General features: G+C 38.2%; 1 protein-coding gene across 1 annotated transcript in view; it reads left to right on the top strand.

Annotated features, from left to right (window-relative positions):
- The window catches only part of MAST2 (microtubule associated serine/threonine kinase 2), a 187,029-nt gene that overhangs the window by 19,811 nt on the left and 150,199 nt on the right, over positions 1-17,019 (top strand). The window contains exons 2-3 of the mRNA XM_058809025.1: positions 587-734; positions 4,007-4,149. Of these exons, the coding sequence (XP_058665008.1) occupies positions 587-734; positions 4,007-4,149 (291 nt within the window). The remainder of the gene's footprint in view (positions 1-586; positions 735-4,006; positions 4,150-17,019) is intronic.

Below are 17,019 nucleotides of genomic sequence, written 5' to 3' on the forward strand. Positions count from 1 at the left end.
TAGTTATTATTTGGTTATGCATATGGTCTTCGTAGAGCTATAACTTATAATAGCAGTTTTGGGTTGCAATAGACATTGCAACAGCTTCTGTACAGGTATGTTACTCATAGGCTGGATGGAAGAAAGATTGAAGAAGATTGGAGAAAGTACTTCTGCTTTAGCAGGAAATAGCTTTAATCAAAGCTGAGCTTGTTTTTTCAGTGCCATTTTGTCCTAAATACTGTAAGAGAAAATAACTGCTGTAGCATAATTGTGTTTTTCTGACTATTATTAATGGCATTTCTTGCAGCAGTGGTGTTCAAGGACCAGAGTTGACAGGGACCTTGTGATGTGCTTTCTGTGCAGCTATGGGGCACCAAAGTGGGGGATGTTAAATGTTGGGGTTTTTTTGGGGTTTTTTTTTTTTTTTTTTTTTTTTTTTTTTTGTTTTTGTTTTTTTTTTTTTTTTTTTTTTTTTTTGTTTTGTTTTTTTTTTGTTTTTTTGTATTTTTTTGGACAGTCTCCTTCATGCTTTGGAGATTGCATGTTTCAGACAAGGGATCCTTGGCTTGCATTAACAAAGTTTTGCATCTTTTTCTTCCTCCAGGAGATGATAACAGAGTCCACTCCACTGCGTTGCAGGAAGCTCAGCAATCCTGACATCTTTTCATCTGCTGGCAAAACCAAGCTCCACCGTCAGCTAAGTCAAGATGACTGCAAGCTACGAAGAGGTAGCTTGGCAAGTTCTTTGTCAGGTATGCCATTTTGTAGAGTATGACACTTGGTTAGTATTAAAGAAAATCCAGCATTGTTGGCATGACAGTCATTATAAAAGATACTGGTAAGTCACTGGTAAGGTGACCTCTTGTTGGCAGGGCATACAAAATTTGATGTAAGAGAAAGATGCAAAAAGAAATATCAGTAGGGAAGAGTGAAAAAGACTGGACTGAGAGTGAAATTTTTTATATTGCCCAGAGTGAAAAGTTAAAAACCAGGATTTAATATGCAAAGTTAAGGAATGGAGTTGTGGAACTTTAGGTGACACATTGGTGTATTCTTACCCCTTTTAACATCAGCACTGAATGTAAACTTGCCCGCTTTGCCCTTTTGTTTCATACTGGGAGACTGACTTTTATATCATGTTTAAATTACTATTTAGTTTCTTTTTGGCTTCAAAAGCACTGTAGGAAATTGTCATTCAAAGTAAAAAATGTTATTAACATAATGTTTTTTTCAGTTCATGTAAAATTTGTTTTTTCTTGTGAACGTGATATTCAGCCTTGTAATTGAATTTAGTTTGTCAGCTGTAGAATCACTGGAGCAAGCATAGGCAAGTAATTACCCAAAAATGGACCAAGTTCAGTAGTTTTCTTTTTTTTCAAAGCCTTTGTTACTGGGCTAGGGGATGGTTTCACAGCTGTTTAAAACTCATATCAGAGTCTGTGGTGCTGGAATAGAGCACAGAGAGCTGCATGATCAGTCTAGAATGAAGGAGCTGATATGCCTGAGTGCCACTGTTATTCTGTAGGGTTAAGTTGCAGCCCATTTCCTCCCTAATTAGGCTGCTTGCCTATTTGCATGTTAGTGCAAGAACTGGAAGAGTTGAAAATTCTCAGTGGGAGAGAAAGAGGAAGAAGGTGAAACCACTTTTTTTGATTTATATGATTGTGAAAATGCATCCATCTTTTATCAAGGGAAGATAAATATTTTCATGTTAGAGATGCTAGGTGTAATAGAAATAAATAAGCAGTAAATTATGTATATTTTATTTTGGCTTGGCCTTGGCTTAGTGTTTTATTTGTAGTAAGTGGATAGTTTTTGAAAAATGGAAACATTCATAATGTTTTGTACATGTGCAAGTTTGTTCTCCAAGGTAGGTTAATCACTAGAGGAGAACAGAACTTTATGAACCACACAGCTGTTGACTGACTTCAATGGCCTAAGTTAGTACTGTAGCTTTTTTTTCCCTTTTGACTAGAAGAAAGCAAAGTAAATAGGAGGAAGCAGGAAAACTGGATGGTCTGTTCTCTTTTAAAAATAATTTTTCTGTTTGGAGGGTGTAATTTCAGAACAAGAAATTCTATATTCTCCAGAACCTGTTGATTCATCTTGATTACTTTTCAGTCTACTATACCTGATTCAGAAAGGGGTAAAGAGCCTGAAAAAGATCAGTCTGACCCAACTGGGTAGAGAAAATGTACAGGTTTAGATGTATATTTTCAGTGTAAGTGTTTGGAATGTGTGTAGAACTTGAGGCATGACAGGGAAAGGCTTTAGCTTCAAGTTCCATCCTTAAAATGATTCCTGCTATTTTTTGTCACAGAATCAAATAAGTTTGAAGAATGCAGATGACTGATTGGCTGAGATTTGACTCTTGATGGAATTCTACCCTTCTGGATTCATGTTTTGTGGAACAAAAGGATATATTGATAACCATATCTTATAGAGATTTAAATAAAATTATTCTTGTCCTCAAGCATGGGTATTTTAGACTGCTGGATAATTATATTATTTGACTTGCTATTACAGGATATCTTTGTTAGTGCTGTATAAGGATAAATACAGCAATGTACATTTCTGTGGTTTTAGGTCTCTGCTGATGAGTTGTTGTATTTATACATTGTCTTGAAAATGATCAAGCCATGAAAATCATGGCCACAGCTGTAAGCAGCTTGAGTAGGACCAGGAAGAGGGTACTAATATGTTGTGTCTCTGTTTGCTTGACAAAGTTGGACCTGCTCATCTCTCATACCCTTGGATTCATTCTGTTGGTGTATACTTGGCCCATTGCCTGTAACTATCACAGAAAATGAATCTTAACAAGTTAAAAAAAGAAAAAAACCACACCACTTCCACTCCACACCTTTCCCCAGCATCATGGCTGGTCACATTATGTGGCAGCCTTCCAAATATTGTAGCCACTGTTATGGAATGAATGTAATAATTCACATTTAATTCTGAGGTGCCGTTGAATTTGTAAACACCTTTCTGCCTCTGAGAGAACAAGTCTTTCTGCAGCATATTTGTGATTAAAGTTGTAACCTTCCTGCTTCTTACAGCAATAAATGTCTCAGTCCCCTGTGATTCCTGAGCATGTAGTAATCCATTGAATGCAAGAATCTTTACTATGGTTGGAAGAGGGTGGGTTATTTAGTCCCATAGTCCTAATTTTAAGGAACAGAGGTATTATCCACTTCCATTTTGCAATGGGGAAATTGCAGTACAGGGCTTGGCTGACCAAACTTACAGAGTAAGTCATGTGGAAGCTAATAACTGAACCCAGATTCACAGACTTCTTCACTTATGTGTTTTTAACCACAGAAATATCTTCTCTTTTTTCTTTGTGGATGACATTGTACATAAAAGGAAGCTGTCAAGCTCTGTGGAGTCAAAATATGACCTACTTTGACTTTGGTTCTTTCTCATTGTGGAAATTTACTGCTTGACATTTTTCAAAAATGAGCGTTGCATTGACTAGAAAATCAGTGTTGAGCAAAAAATATCCATCCATTGTTCAAAGCAAGACAATATTTAAACATAGACTATATTATGTTACAGCTGTGTGAAATGCAGTGCTCAGTGTTCCAGTGGTAGGAGAAAGTGGGGATGTCTACATGACCAAGCTACTTAGAAGAGACAATATTTTACAATTAGGAATCAATTTTCAAAAGAATTTTAAAAATTATACTAAAGAGATTTTGCCTTCTTTTTGGGCAAATATTGTTTCCTTTTTAAAGTGAGTGGAATATGGAAACTTAAAAAGTGATAGCAGTCTGTTTTTACGAGGTGTTTGGATTTCCCCATTATCTCACAATGTAAAGTAGATTTTTTTGGAAATTGTTAGTTATCAAGCATAATGAATTTACAGGTAAGGTGCTCTTACAAATTTTAACCTACCAAAATCTTGAAATTGCTTTTTTTAATAATTGCTTTTTCTTCCCATGCAGTATTTGTTCTCAACTTTGTACTTTGAACTTGCAGACTTGTTTAGAAACAAGCTGATGGTCTTTTGATTTTATTTTTAAAGGAAAACAGCTACTTCCCTTATCAAATAGTGTCCACAGTGGAGTGGGGCAGACGCTGTGGCAGCCTCCTGGAGATACCTCCAACCTGGTCCGCATGAGAAATCAATCTCTGGGACAATCTGCTCCTTCCCTTACTGCTGGTTTGGTGAGTGCCTCTGGGAATGAATACTCGTGGTGCTTTTGTGCTATAAAAAGTGATGGGATCCTGTGCTTTAGTTTTTACCTTGTTTCCCCTGTTCCTGCTCAGTGAAAGCAGCATTTTGTTCCTGTGGGACTTTTTAGGCTGCAAGGTGAGCCAGGAAGAGAATATGTTCATCCTGCTTTAGACAGAAAGTAGGAAAAGATGTGTGTTGAAGAATCATTATATCATTGGAAATCTAGGAGATGTGAGCATGGGAACCCAACCATTTCAAACAAGTTTAATTGGGAGGCAGCTTTCTGAATATCTGCCTCTGTCTGATTTCTAGGGAATAGCTAGGGGGATGAATCTGAAAGGGATAACTCTTACGTCCAAGTAATTGAAGAGCTGAAATTGACAAATGCTCTTCTTTGTGGTTTCTGTCAAGAGGTTTTGGTAAAAAACTTTTGGGAAAATATTTTCAAGGAATGTTGCATCTGCTAAATTAACATTTTCTAAGAAAAGAGTGTTCTGTATGGGGACACGCACTCAGGTGGCTACAGTCAAGTCTGAACTGCACACAAAAAGGAACACAGGTTTTGTTTGTAAATTTTTCTTATTATCTATAAAATTCTACATTCAGTGACGTGTGAGGACAAGAAAAATCCAAGGGTAGAAAAAGACAGTTACTTGTGAGCAGGCATATATGCAACAGAAATTGTTGGTAAGTAGTAGATTAAAGCCAAAGTTGAATTTTTTTTTGCTGAACATCTACGTGTTATTTGTATAACTCGTTTTACTCAAGTGAGGAATTTTGGTGTGTGCTACTTATAGTGCTGCAAATAACTAGGTAAATTTATGTTTTATTGTAAGACTGCTTAGAAGCAATCACACCTTAAGTTAATTCTTTTTTTAAATTCTGGATAAAGCCCTGAGAATTTTTTGGGAGTTCCTAGACAGTTTGGCACCACCGGGTTATGAAAGGAAACTTAAATCTTTAAGGTTCAAAAAGTCACACTTTTGTGTTACAACTAATTTTGATTTCACAATGAGGTAATTGTAGCCTTGACATTTTCAGACTTGTTGCTATATTGAAATTCTTCTGGTTTGGTTTAATTGTGTTGTGTCTTAATTTGGTGCCTGTTCAGTGTTTGCCTTAAATTTATGCTTTCACCAATGTTTCTAAATTCAGTGGTAACATAAAGGGAGAATGCTCACATGAACTTGGCTGTAAGTATTTATCTGAGGGGGATTAGAAATGCAATATGTTAAAACACAGGCCTGTTCTCTAGAGGCAGAAAAATGCCTTGAAGCTTCATAGCTTAGGTTAATGAAAATAACTGTGCTTTAAAACAAAGCACTAATTCTCAGATATTTAATTTGGAGTACGAGGCTGTTGCTTAACAGCTGTGTGCAGCTCAGCAAGCTGCAGATGTTTGCATGTTACAATTCTGCATATTACTCATATTATATCCTGTGTTTTCAGTTTGTCATGGCAGTGTTTGTGCTGTCTATCAAATGTTCTGATCTGAAACACAATGTCAACGAGTTACTTTAAAAGAATTTTAAATTCTCTATTTCCTAAGTAAGGCAGAGAAATTAATCTCTAAATCCAGTTTTTGTTCCTCTGTGATGGTGTTTAGGTGTTGAACAATATGGTCACTTTCCTATCTCTGTATATTCTATGATGGGCTGTGTGTTTCATTACAGTTGTACTTAATTAAGCCTAGGCATTACCAATTTTTATGTGAAGTGGGTTTCAAAAGCAGTGACTAAAGAACATCACAAGATGAACACCTAATTAAATGCAGTGAGTCCTGAGATTTTGGAGCCACTTACATGTTTGCAGCTGTTTTAATATGCTTGTGGTATTGAAATACGTTTCACAAATTAGAATAGCAAAAGGTCTCTTGCCAGTATAATTAATCTCCTTTGAAGAACAGCTCTATTAAGAGATGAGTAAGTTCAGTAATGCAGAGTGTCATTTTAATATGCTAGCCTTGACTGCTAGAGCATTTAATTCTTCTATTATTTGTTATAATGCAGTAGTTGGATAGCTGGAGAGAAGTGGAATGTGATTTAGGAAAGCCAGGAAAGCTGTGTGCATTGTTTCTGCTCCCTCTTTTTGGGTCTGCAGGTGTCAGTAGATTTTCCTTTGCTAAATTGCTTTGTGGCTTTCAATAATGTGGGTTTTTTTTATTTCTAACCACTACTAATCCTATAGGTTGTTTACTGTGCTTAAATTGCATTCTTTTGCTCTTTAAAAATATTTGCAAAGTTAAAAGGTAAGTTAACAATAGCGAATCTAAAGAAATTAGTTTTCAGCTCCTGAAACAAGCCTGATAACTCGGCTATTTATCAGCAATGACTCCAGAACTGGAAATACATAAAATTCTAACTTGCTAAACTATATAAACACAATTTATTGTTGGGCAGGATCTTTCAGCTTGTGCATGTGTGATAATCTGGATTAATGTGCCTGCACAGCAGTTACCACTAGGTCCTTGACTTGAGAAAGAAGCCAGGGCAGAGTGAATGCTGAGTGCTGTTGTTGTTGAGTGGAAGGTGTTGATCTGATCTGTGTGCCTTCTAAATATATGTGAGGATTTTAGAGGATGACCTTCAGCTCATCATCTACCTTAAGACGAATGGCTCTGATCCTATGAGATTGAATTCTGCTGGGGAGTATCCTATTTAAGACTTTAAATCCCTAAGATAGCTGAGGAAGTAATCAGAGGAAAACACATAAAGCATCATTGTGGGCAGCTCAGTGGTATTTCCTGCTGTCAAGACCCAAACACACTAAAAAAAAATGGGTGCAGGGAATATGTATGGAGTGCACATTTAAGGAACAGAAGGGCAATTTTATGGAAGATTTCTTTTGACTTAATTTTGGGTATTTATCTGAGATCTTACCCTGTCATAAAAAGAGTTAGACCTTGGACTGTGTTTTTTTTAAGGGATGTAATAGAATCCTAGAATCCTAGAATATGCTGAGTTGGAAGGGACCCATAAGGATCATTGAGTCCAACTCCTGGCCCTGTGCAGGACACCCCAAGAGTCACCCCATGTGCCTGGGAGTGTTGTCCAAACCCTTCTGGAATTCAGACAGCCTTGGTGCGGCAACTGCTTCCCTGCAGAGCCTGTTCCAGTGCTCAACCATCTCTGGGTGAAAAACTCCTTCCTGATATCTGACCTAAACCTCTCCTGGCTCAGCTTCATCCTGTTTCCTTGAGTCCTGTCACTGGTGATGCAAAAGATCAGTTATGTGGGTGCATTCTCTTATGAAATAAGGCATAGAGAACATGAGGGTTTCTAATTTTAGAAAGGAAAATGACCTTGTGAAGAGATGGTTGTGATTGTTGTAGAGGTAGATTGGGAGTGTCTTTCTTGCAACTGTTAATTTTGACAAAACACAATGTGAATGAAACTGATTACCAGGAGCAATGCCATAAGGTGCTAATATTCCATAGTGAGCATTTATTGGTGGGCAAGGGGTGACTTTCCCCTCGTTTTTATTAAGGGCAGGATGCTTAACTAGAGCACTACACTAATGCTGAATATGCTTCTTTATTTGTGAAGACTGATTCTGTGTGTGTGTCCCATGTCCTGGCCCCTCACAGAGAGCATCTCAAGCACCCTCTCCAGGGTTTTGTGAAAGAAATATCTGATAATGTGCAACCCATTAATTAGGACTACATCTCTTATGCATTGCTCACCATCTAATGCCTGGAAAAGTCTGAGATGTTCCAGGAATAAGAAACCATGCATGTTCCTTCTGCCAAGTGTGGTGATAGGAAAACGTTTGAAGAAGCCTGTCAGTGGAAAGTTAGATATGTTTGTGAAAGAGATTTTGAAATTCTTTTTTTGATACTTACAAACTCGAATTTTCTGAGGTGCTTCCAGTACTGAACTGAAACTTGTGGCACTCCTTGAACTGGAAAACTGGACATAATTTTTGAAAATTAGGTTGATGGTTTCAGCTGGGCGGTTGCAGCTCTATTTAGTGTAAACTTTTTTCCTTATATTCTGGGATACATTATGGGATGTGGTCAGAGCTGTTTCTTCATCTTCAGAGATGAAGGCTGCTGACTAAGCAGTTGGTGCTCTGTTAATCCTCTGATGCCAGACTTGTAAGATTTCCTTGTAGGGTCAGTCTCATCTTCACAGGATAATTTCAAATGCCTTAAGGTTTTACATTTACTTTCAAACAGAGTGAAAGTTGAAACAAAGTGAAATAATTGCATGTTCATTGTGATTGTACACGGTGCCAGGCAGTTAGTCTTTCCCTCATCTTGTTCTAGAAGAAATGGTTAAAGACCCAAGCCTCTTAGAATTTGAATAATGACCTGGAGGGTAGAAAAGCTCGAATGCAAAGATTTGAAACAACTCTCAACTGAAGTATCTCTGTGGACCAACACTCAGCCTGATTTATTGTGAACATTCAGTTCCCCAAAGCTGTGTGGATTAGGCAATGCTGAGTGGAATGGGGAGAATGGGTCATTCTTGTGATGTTGGGGCCTTGGCTTGTCATGTTCTGGGAGCTGGGAACAGACAAACCTCACACTGTGGCGTGGTACCTTTGGTCTCCAAGTTGGGGTATGCTTTTTAGATGTAGGAAATAATATTGACTGTTCATTTTCTAAATGTTTGCTCTTTTTTTAATATTTTAAATTTCATATTAGATATATTAGGAATAGAATCAATTGTACCTAATATATAAAGTTCCCCTAATAGCATATTTCCCCTGTGCAGGATGCTGTATATTAAAAATAAAATTAAAGTGTATTGTTCTTGGCTAATTGGCTACAGGTTTGAGTTAGTGAGTGAGATTATTACAAGGTGGATGATTCCCTTTGAATGCCTGTGGAAGTGGAATCCAAGGGCTGTGCTTTCCTGAGCCTGTGCAGGGCTCTGTGGAGCTGGGTTGCCATCTGCTGGTGTGCCAGGGCTGGGGACAGGAACCGCGAGCTCCACGATCCAAGTGAGTTTCTGTCAAACGGCGTTAGAACCCCAGTAACCATCAGTGGTTTTACAGCAGGGCTCTGTTCTTTCTGGGACCCTGTCCCACAGCAGCCCCTTGTTAATAACTGGCCTTTTTCTTCAGCTGGAGCATGAATTCGCTTTGTAATGCCGTGCTGTGGTTTGCAGCATCCTTTTTCTGGTAACAGAATGGTGAAGAAAAAAAAAGATTAAAAAAATAAAAAATACTATTTGTAGCAGATTCTAGAAATAAAATTGTGAATTTTGGGTGGCGGCTGTGTGAGTTGCGCTGCGGCCTCTGGCCTGGCGGTGGCGCTGCAGCCCCGGGCGTCTCCCGAGCCGCGTTCCCGCCGGGAATGTCGGCCTGGCTGTGGGACGGGCCGGGGCCGGGGATGGTTCCCGCAGCTGAAGGAGACCTCAGTCTTGTGTTGTTTGTCAGTTCAGTACGGGAATCAATAATTCAAGAGGCCTGGTGAAGTGCAGTGGAGCTAGAAGTTCCAGCTTCAAACCCCCTCCTAGTTACAAAGGGAAATTCCATCTCCACAGCTCCTGCTTGGCATTTATTATTTATTTATTTATTATATCCTTTTTATTATTTAGGATCTCTGTGCTCTGCAGGCACCTGGGCAGTGCCTGTTAAACTCAGGGATGAGGTCTTGGAAGGAATGGGGTGGGCAGACACCGGGTACAGCATCTGCTCTCCCACCACACTCTGCATCCACCCCTCTGCTCCTTGTGTGTGCCGGCAGTGATGTGAGTGCATGGAGCTTAGAGTTCCACCTCCTCACAAAAGAATTAGACAGAATCTCTTTTAATTGTAAAATACGGCACTAGTTCAGGGACAAATGATTAATGCCAGTTGTGCATAGTGCTACCTCCTGTGAATACTTACTACAAACCCAGGCGTTTAATCTGATGGGAAAACTTCATTTACATTTGTGTCTTCTAAAACACACAGCTGCTCTTTTCCCAGAATGTTTTGTCAGGGATAATGTTACTTTTAGTTTGCATTTTAGGTGGTAACATGTTGACTATTGAAATGTTGCTCAATACAGATAAAAATAGTTTTGTTTAAGAATAATCCTGAAAGTCGTGGGTGATGATAGTCATAAATTATTTCATTTTTTAGTTTATTATTAGGGAGTAGAGAACATTCAGTACTTGACTGTACAAGTAGGATTTCATATTTTTATATTTATGTTGATAGAAAAGGAAAAGACAACAGGAACTATGGCTGCATGAGTGAAGGGATTTTATTACTTTATGAAGGCATGGAAATTGCATTTTAAATTGGCAGTTGTAATAACCTGAGTTAGGAAGTAAGTGGATTTCCAAATTAAGAACCACGTGTGAAGTCTAAGTTTATGCATACTAATTAGATATTTGCTTGGACATATGCTGCAGGGTCTGTTGGTGAATCTTTGGGGGCATTATCAATTTTGGAATTTTGATAGGGCCTGAGAAACAAGTATGGAGCAAGTTCTAGACATTTGGCAGTGTTTAGAGTGCTTGCAGAGACTCACCTTTGTCACAGCTTTTAAGGTGTCTCTGGTAGGAAACCAAAAATGGATGTGCTGTGACTCTGTGTTTTCATGATAGATTCAGGACACTTGCTTCACACTGGCATCCAAAACTGGTAGTTCTGATTGGTTTTTCACTAGGAAACTTAATTCTGAATAATTCATGTAAAGAACAGAAAAATTTTGTGATAAATTCTGTACTAAAGTGATATTTACTATATAGTGCATATTACTAAAGCACAGTCAGCATCTTGCTCTGAAGAAACTTCAGCATATTACTTAAAACACAGTCAGCATATTTTTGCTCACTTCAGTTAAGTGAATTCCATTTTGGAGTGGACTCATTGGCTTAAAGAAGGTTTTCATTTTTGAAAGAAAATGTGAACACCCTCCTGTGTAACCTGAGGCTTGTCATTGTAGGAAATATGAGTTCATAAAACTTGCGTTGTGATAATTGTTAGGCACTAGACTGTCAGTTTGAATGATTGCAGTTCTCATTATCTTCAGATGCTGCCTGTTATTTTTTTTGTCTGTGAATATGTTGAATTGATTTTTGGCACATGCAGTCACTTCTCTTCCTGACAGCAGCACTATTGTAGGTGTAAAGTGAGAAACTGTTGTAGTGTGCATGGAAAATTAGCTGTTTTGCTTGGGGAGCTGTGGGGAACTTAAAATACAGTTATTCAGAAGGTCTTGAACACACACTGTTGAAGGGTAAGGCTTTGTTCCCTGGGTGTTGTTCTGTGGTTCTCAATGACCTCTCTATAAACACATACTGATGTACACAATAAAAGTTCTGGGTTTTAATTTAAAGTAGTTGAAAATCTGCTGTTTTATTTCTGGCAGATATTTCCATAGACAGGCACAGTGAGATGTCTGCATTTAGTATTTTAATATGGCTGCCTTCTGTGGCTGGTAATACTTCTTGAAATAGTTTCCTAGGATGTGATAATAGGAGGATGGGTCTTAAAACATGAAATAGTTTGTTTGCTTAAGTTTCAAGCTGCTTTCTTTCAGAAATGCAAACTGTTTTGAGCCTTAGGACATTTATAAGAATCCCCTGTAGCATTTTGACTGAGCAAAAGCTTTGGACATGCTCTGTAATTAGTAGCATAATCCTCCGTGTTTGGCTGCCACTTTTTGTTTGGTCTGTTTCCCTGCACTGTGTCACTTTGGTTTATCCAAGCCATGCAATGTGTCTTTCCAACAATCCTTTTCCAGCCCCAGAGACACAGGGATTGTTTATTTTACCACTCTCAGGACAGTGGGAATACAGAGGTTTGTGTGCATCACCTCTGAAGAGCTGCAGCTCAGAATCTTTCCTAGGAGTTAATCTAAAATCCTTATTGCCTCGAGATTACCAGGGTGGGAGAGGTGAAATCTCTTGGCAGAGATAAGGGTAGCCTTGTAAGTGACACACAAGCCTGGGACTTATGCAACATGCTGATATGTGAACTTTGATAAGCTCAGGTACAGAGAGGTTCAGTCCCTTGGTCACCTCAAGAGCTGAAAATGAAGCACGTCTGTGAGATTCTGTAAATCTCAGTTTATTAATGTTTAGCAGATGTTTGCAGCTCAAACGGATGGTGCTGTGGAATAATTTATTGCTGCAGTCACTGTATATAGTGTGCCAGGATAATTTTCTTATTTCTGACTGTATTCATATTTAGATTTTCAAGTCAGTTGTTTAAGAGCTGAGGCATGCCATGATTTCTTACCTGCCCTTGCTGGGTTATTATTGCTAACCCGAACATTTCCACGTTAATTGTGAGTTTCAGACTCTTCCCTGGTGGGAACTGCAGAGTCCTTGTGCTGTAAGAGCATCAGGACATCAGGTATGAAGTCAGAATAACCAATATATTACCAAGCTTGATTAAGAGTCAATATCTCTAGTTCTTCCCTTTGTGAACAGAAATTAGGACAAAGGACAAAATAATGGCCAGTTTTCTTCTTCTTCTTTTTTTTTTTCCCCCACATTATTTATTATAGGAATAGATGAGAATAATTCCTGTATTGTGGCATTTTGGATTGATCAGAATTCTTTTCACTGAAAGCAGTTGTGGCCAACTAAGTACAAATAATGTCAAATTTGCTGAGAGGGTGCCTTGCTGACTGAGGGGCTTCTGCTTTTGTTGTTTATTGCAGTGACCAAGTTTCCATTAAATAAACAAGATTCTGTGTTCATCATGAATATAAAACACTGTCGTGTTGAGACTATAGTGTGAGTATGCAAAAATGTGTCAGTGTGAACTCTCAGCTATTTGGCAAAGGGCAATGTTTATAGAAGAGGATTGAAAGATGTGCAGGGTTTCAGATCTGTCATAAAAGGATGTGAAATGTAATTAACCTAAAATAACCTTTAAAATATTTTTAAGCTTGATAAATTAAATGAGCTGTTGAGATAACTTAATGAGAGATTTTAATTTTATACCTTAAATAATATCCTATTAAAATCCTTAAGATTTTGCTTTGTGATGGAATCCACTGAGATTTATATTTTCACAATGACCTCATGATTCAGTAACATTGTTAATATATTTGGTGCATATATGAGGGGTAAGGTCTAGGTTAATGGCAGCTTTTATTCTTTAAGTGCTTGAAGCCTCAAAGCTCTAATTGAAGATTGGAATGTTCAAACCTCATTATTTTAATGTGGTCATACAGTATAGTGACACTTAAACTAGTTATATGATGAACTCCTATGGCAGGGTTCATAATTTGTCCATGAAAACAAATTTTTATGTGAAACTTCGAATTAAAATTCTCTGCCTTGGAGTTTAAATAAAACATGAAACTTCAGGTCTAACATGGTTTCTGTATTTGTCTTTGCTCAAATTAGCAACAAGCATTTGCATACCTTTAACACAGAGAATTCTGCTGTGAATTGTTTACACAAAGTCACGGTGCATGCACTGAATCTCTCACACAAAGCTGCCTCAGTAGGTGCAGTGTGATGTTTTTGTTTCAGGTGGTTAAGCCTGCAGAGGTACTTTTGGCAAATCTGCATCTCAAATTTTCTAAATATTGCAGTAATTGGAGTAATTTAATGGATGAGCTGTTGTTAAGGAAAATACATGCAGTGCTTATCACAGAGTCAGGAATCCAGGGCTTGGAGACAAAGGTCGGAATGTTCATTCCTGCTTGCATTTCATCAGTGCTGCCAGCCTTGGTCAGGGCACTTTGCACACTGGGCTGCCTCCACTCTGAGCTAGATCCTTTTAAGACCTTCCCACCTCTTCAACGTTCCCAAGCTCTCCTTTCTCTCCTGTGTTCTCCCAGAAGTGTTTATTTTTCTCCACGGCTTTCCCTATGCCCAGAAAAAACCTCCCCACAGTAAAATTCAGTTCTTATTTCTTGATGATAGCCAGAAAATCCTGGCTAATTGTGAATTTGAGCTGCTTTATGCACACATATACTTCTACTGTGACCTCTTTAGTCCCTCTGCACTGTCAGTTCTTTGGGCTATGGGCTGCTGGTCTGGGAACTGTGAGCACTGTAGAGTTGTATCTTGTATTGCAGCTTTACAGCTCCTCAAAATCTGCACTCCCCTTTTCTACTGTACAGTTTCCAGTTCTGGTACTACCTTTATTTCTTTAGTATCTCCTTGCTAAATGAACAGTGTTCTGAGTCATGAGCTTTTGATCCTCAAGCTCTTTGAGTCTGCTCAAATGACAGTAATGCAACATAAAAGTCAAATTTGTGGGTATTATTAAATCTATCAATAACTATTTGTTTGGTTTTAGGTAAGGTTCTGATGTTTTGCCTTAAATTTCATCTATCAAATATTTTCTTTAAAAGAAAGTAAAAATTAGCGTGTTACGAATTTCAAATGCATAAATTTCTTACCGAAGTTAATTCTTGAATTTTATTAGAATGAAATAGGCTACTGAAAGGGAAGTTTGGCAAGATAAATGATTAGGTGTTTGAAAGAAAAGAGGAACAATGTAATATGGGAAACATGCAGATCTCTCTGAATAGAGAGGAAAAGAGCTATGTCAGCATTGCCAGATTATATTGACCAGGTATCAGCATCAATCCTGATTAAACAGGCAGCTGTTTAAAGTGGTACTTTTGACAGTGACATCTTCTATTTTCTGTATGATTACTGGCCTGCTGACATGTTTACTTTCTCAATATAATTTACATATTGTGTTTAAAATGTTGCTGACTGAGAAATAGTTGAATTATACAAGGCAGAGTAAAAAGAAAATCAGACGTTCTTATTGCTGATATGAACATGTATGAATATGAGGTAATGCCTACAAAGAAACCAGTTGATTTATGTACCAACTTAATTCTAGAAGAGCACTCTAATATAAACTGAATGGCATACTTATCTTTTTTTTTATGATAAAGGTGATTTAGAAATCAGTTTATATACGCACACACACACACACACATACATATGTATATATGAGATTTAAAAAGAAAATGGTGTTCGTATAAATGAGAGTTGTTGAAACCCTTGGGAGACCCTGTTCCATGTGGTTTATTGTCAGACAAATCTGTGGTATCAACTTCCCAGGGAAAGTGTGAAGAATGGATTAAAAACAATTTAAGGGTGCTTGGCTATTAAACTTGGGTCTGCAATGAAGTGATAGATGTCCCTTACAGTTCTAATTGCTGAGTTTCTCTATTTTTCCATAAGCAAAAGGTGAACTGCTCTTCCCCCTGGCTTACTATAAATTGCAATAATTCCAAGGGAAATGTATGATGGTGCTTAGTTTCTTCAGTGGAGTACATTAATGATGCATGCCTTTCCATCTGTTTTGGATTTCTTTTTGTGCCATTATCAACAAGGATTTTATCATCAAGCTTTGCCTCTATTGAGTGCAATCTCCATCTGAGAATAGTCATGGACAGGTGTTTGTAATGGTCAGATCCATTTTTCTTTGCACATCAGGAAACATCCCCAATGGTTTGGGTGTTCAGAAGTAGGTAAGCACTATTTCACATTCTGGAGCAAGCCATGAAAGGTTGTTTGAACTCCATTTTGTGTTACGTAAAAAGGACAAAGTTGATTTAACTCCATTTCACCTAAGATATATTATTGAGCTTATGCTTTGTATTATAAGCTTCTGTTCTGTGTTGAATCCCCCAGTTCAGAGTAGTGGAAAGCATATAATGATGTTCACTGCCCATAAGTGTAATTACTACAATACTGTATGTTTTACAGATAATTAATCCCATAAAATGCTCAACTTCTGTCATGGCTATGCTGAAGACTGCCTGTCTCATTCACATGCAGTTCTGTGTCCATTATCCTGTCCTCAAACTGCTTGGGAAAGGTTATGGAGGCTGGAAATGTGGCTGGGTGGTGCTGCATGTTTAAAGACCCTGCTCTCTGCTCCCTTTTGAAACAGGCAGAGCACACACCACCAAGCCTTGAAGCTTGGCTCTCATTAAGATGTATTAATTGTGGGGCCCATATTACCCACTGCATGGCAGGGGATGCTGACTGCCATGTGCTGAGGAGGATTGGGCACCCTGGAACAAAATTTTAGTGGGAGAATTCACTTGCTTCTGTGCAGACTGGGCACATGCCATGATGAGAGCAGACTTTACATGTTCAGTGATGGTTTAATAAGAGAGATCATGCTCCAGCAAAGATCCCATGGGAGGAGGAGCTGTTTGTGTCCTTAGGAGTGCTCAGTTCTGGTTTAAAAGGTAATTAAAAAAAAATCACCCTAAGAACTGAAATAGAAATAGAGGTATGCAAAGCTAAAAACAGTAAAAACACAACCTGCTTTGAGTTTCAAAAAGGTGAACCAATTTAGAAAGAGAAGCATGAAGAACAAGGAACATCAGTGAAGAGACCTGGATCTTTATAGTTTTCACAGAACTGAATTAAGGACCATTCCTTCAAGGCAGCAGAGGAATGCAGAGTTCCCCTATCCTACCTCTGAATAAAAATTAAGAATGGTTAAAAGGAAAGCAGAATGGTGAGGAACAGGCCAAAGCAGGTTGTTAATTCAGTGAGTAAAAGGAAATAATGACACAGCTTTAAAATAATTCAAAGATGAAATGTGTGAACTACTATTTGTGCTGTATAGGCAATTGCTTAAAATAGTCTGAGGACTGGAAAATGGCAAATTTTCCACTATTTGAAAAAAGGGATCCATGAGAGATTAATGGAGTTAGAATTGCAGATGTTCCCTTCATGCTGTAGCTACCTAAATCTTAATTCCCGTGGGTGTAATTTACCATTTGGTTGCATTAACATGGTACGTGCACAGAGCAGGTCATTCAGATCACCCTGACAGTGCTGACCTCACTGTTCATTCCCTGTTAGAATTCATTTGTCATCAGTGGCTTTACTTTTAGGTCACCCATTCAAATAATGGAATCATAGAATGGCTTGTGTTGGAAGGGACCTTAAAGACCTTTTGTTCCA

Source organism: Ammospiza caudacuta, chromosome 7 (assembly GCF_027887145.1).
Source record: "Ammospiza caudacuta isolate bAmmCau1 chromosome 7, bAmmCau1.pri, whole genome shotgun sequence".
In the NCBI taxonomy this organism is placed as follows: domain Eukaryota; kingdom Metazoa; phylum Chordata; class Aves; order Passeriformes; family Passerellidae; genus Ammospiza; species Ammospiza caudacuta.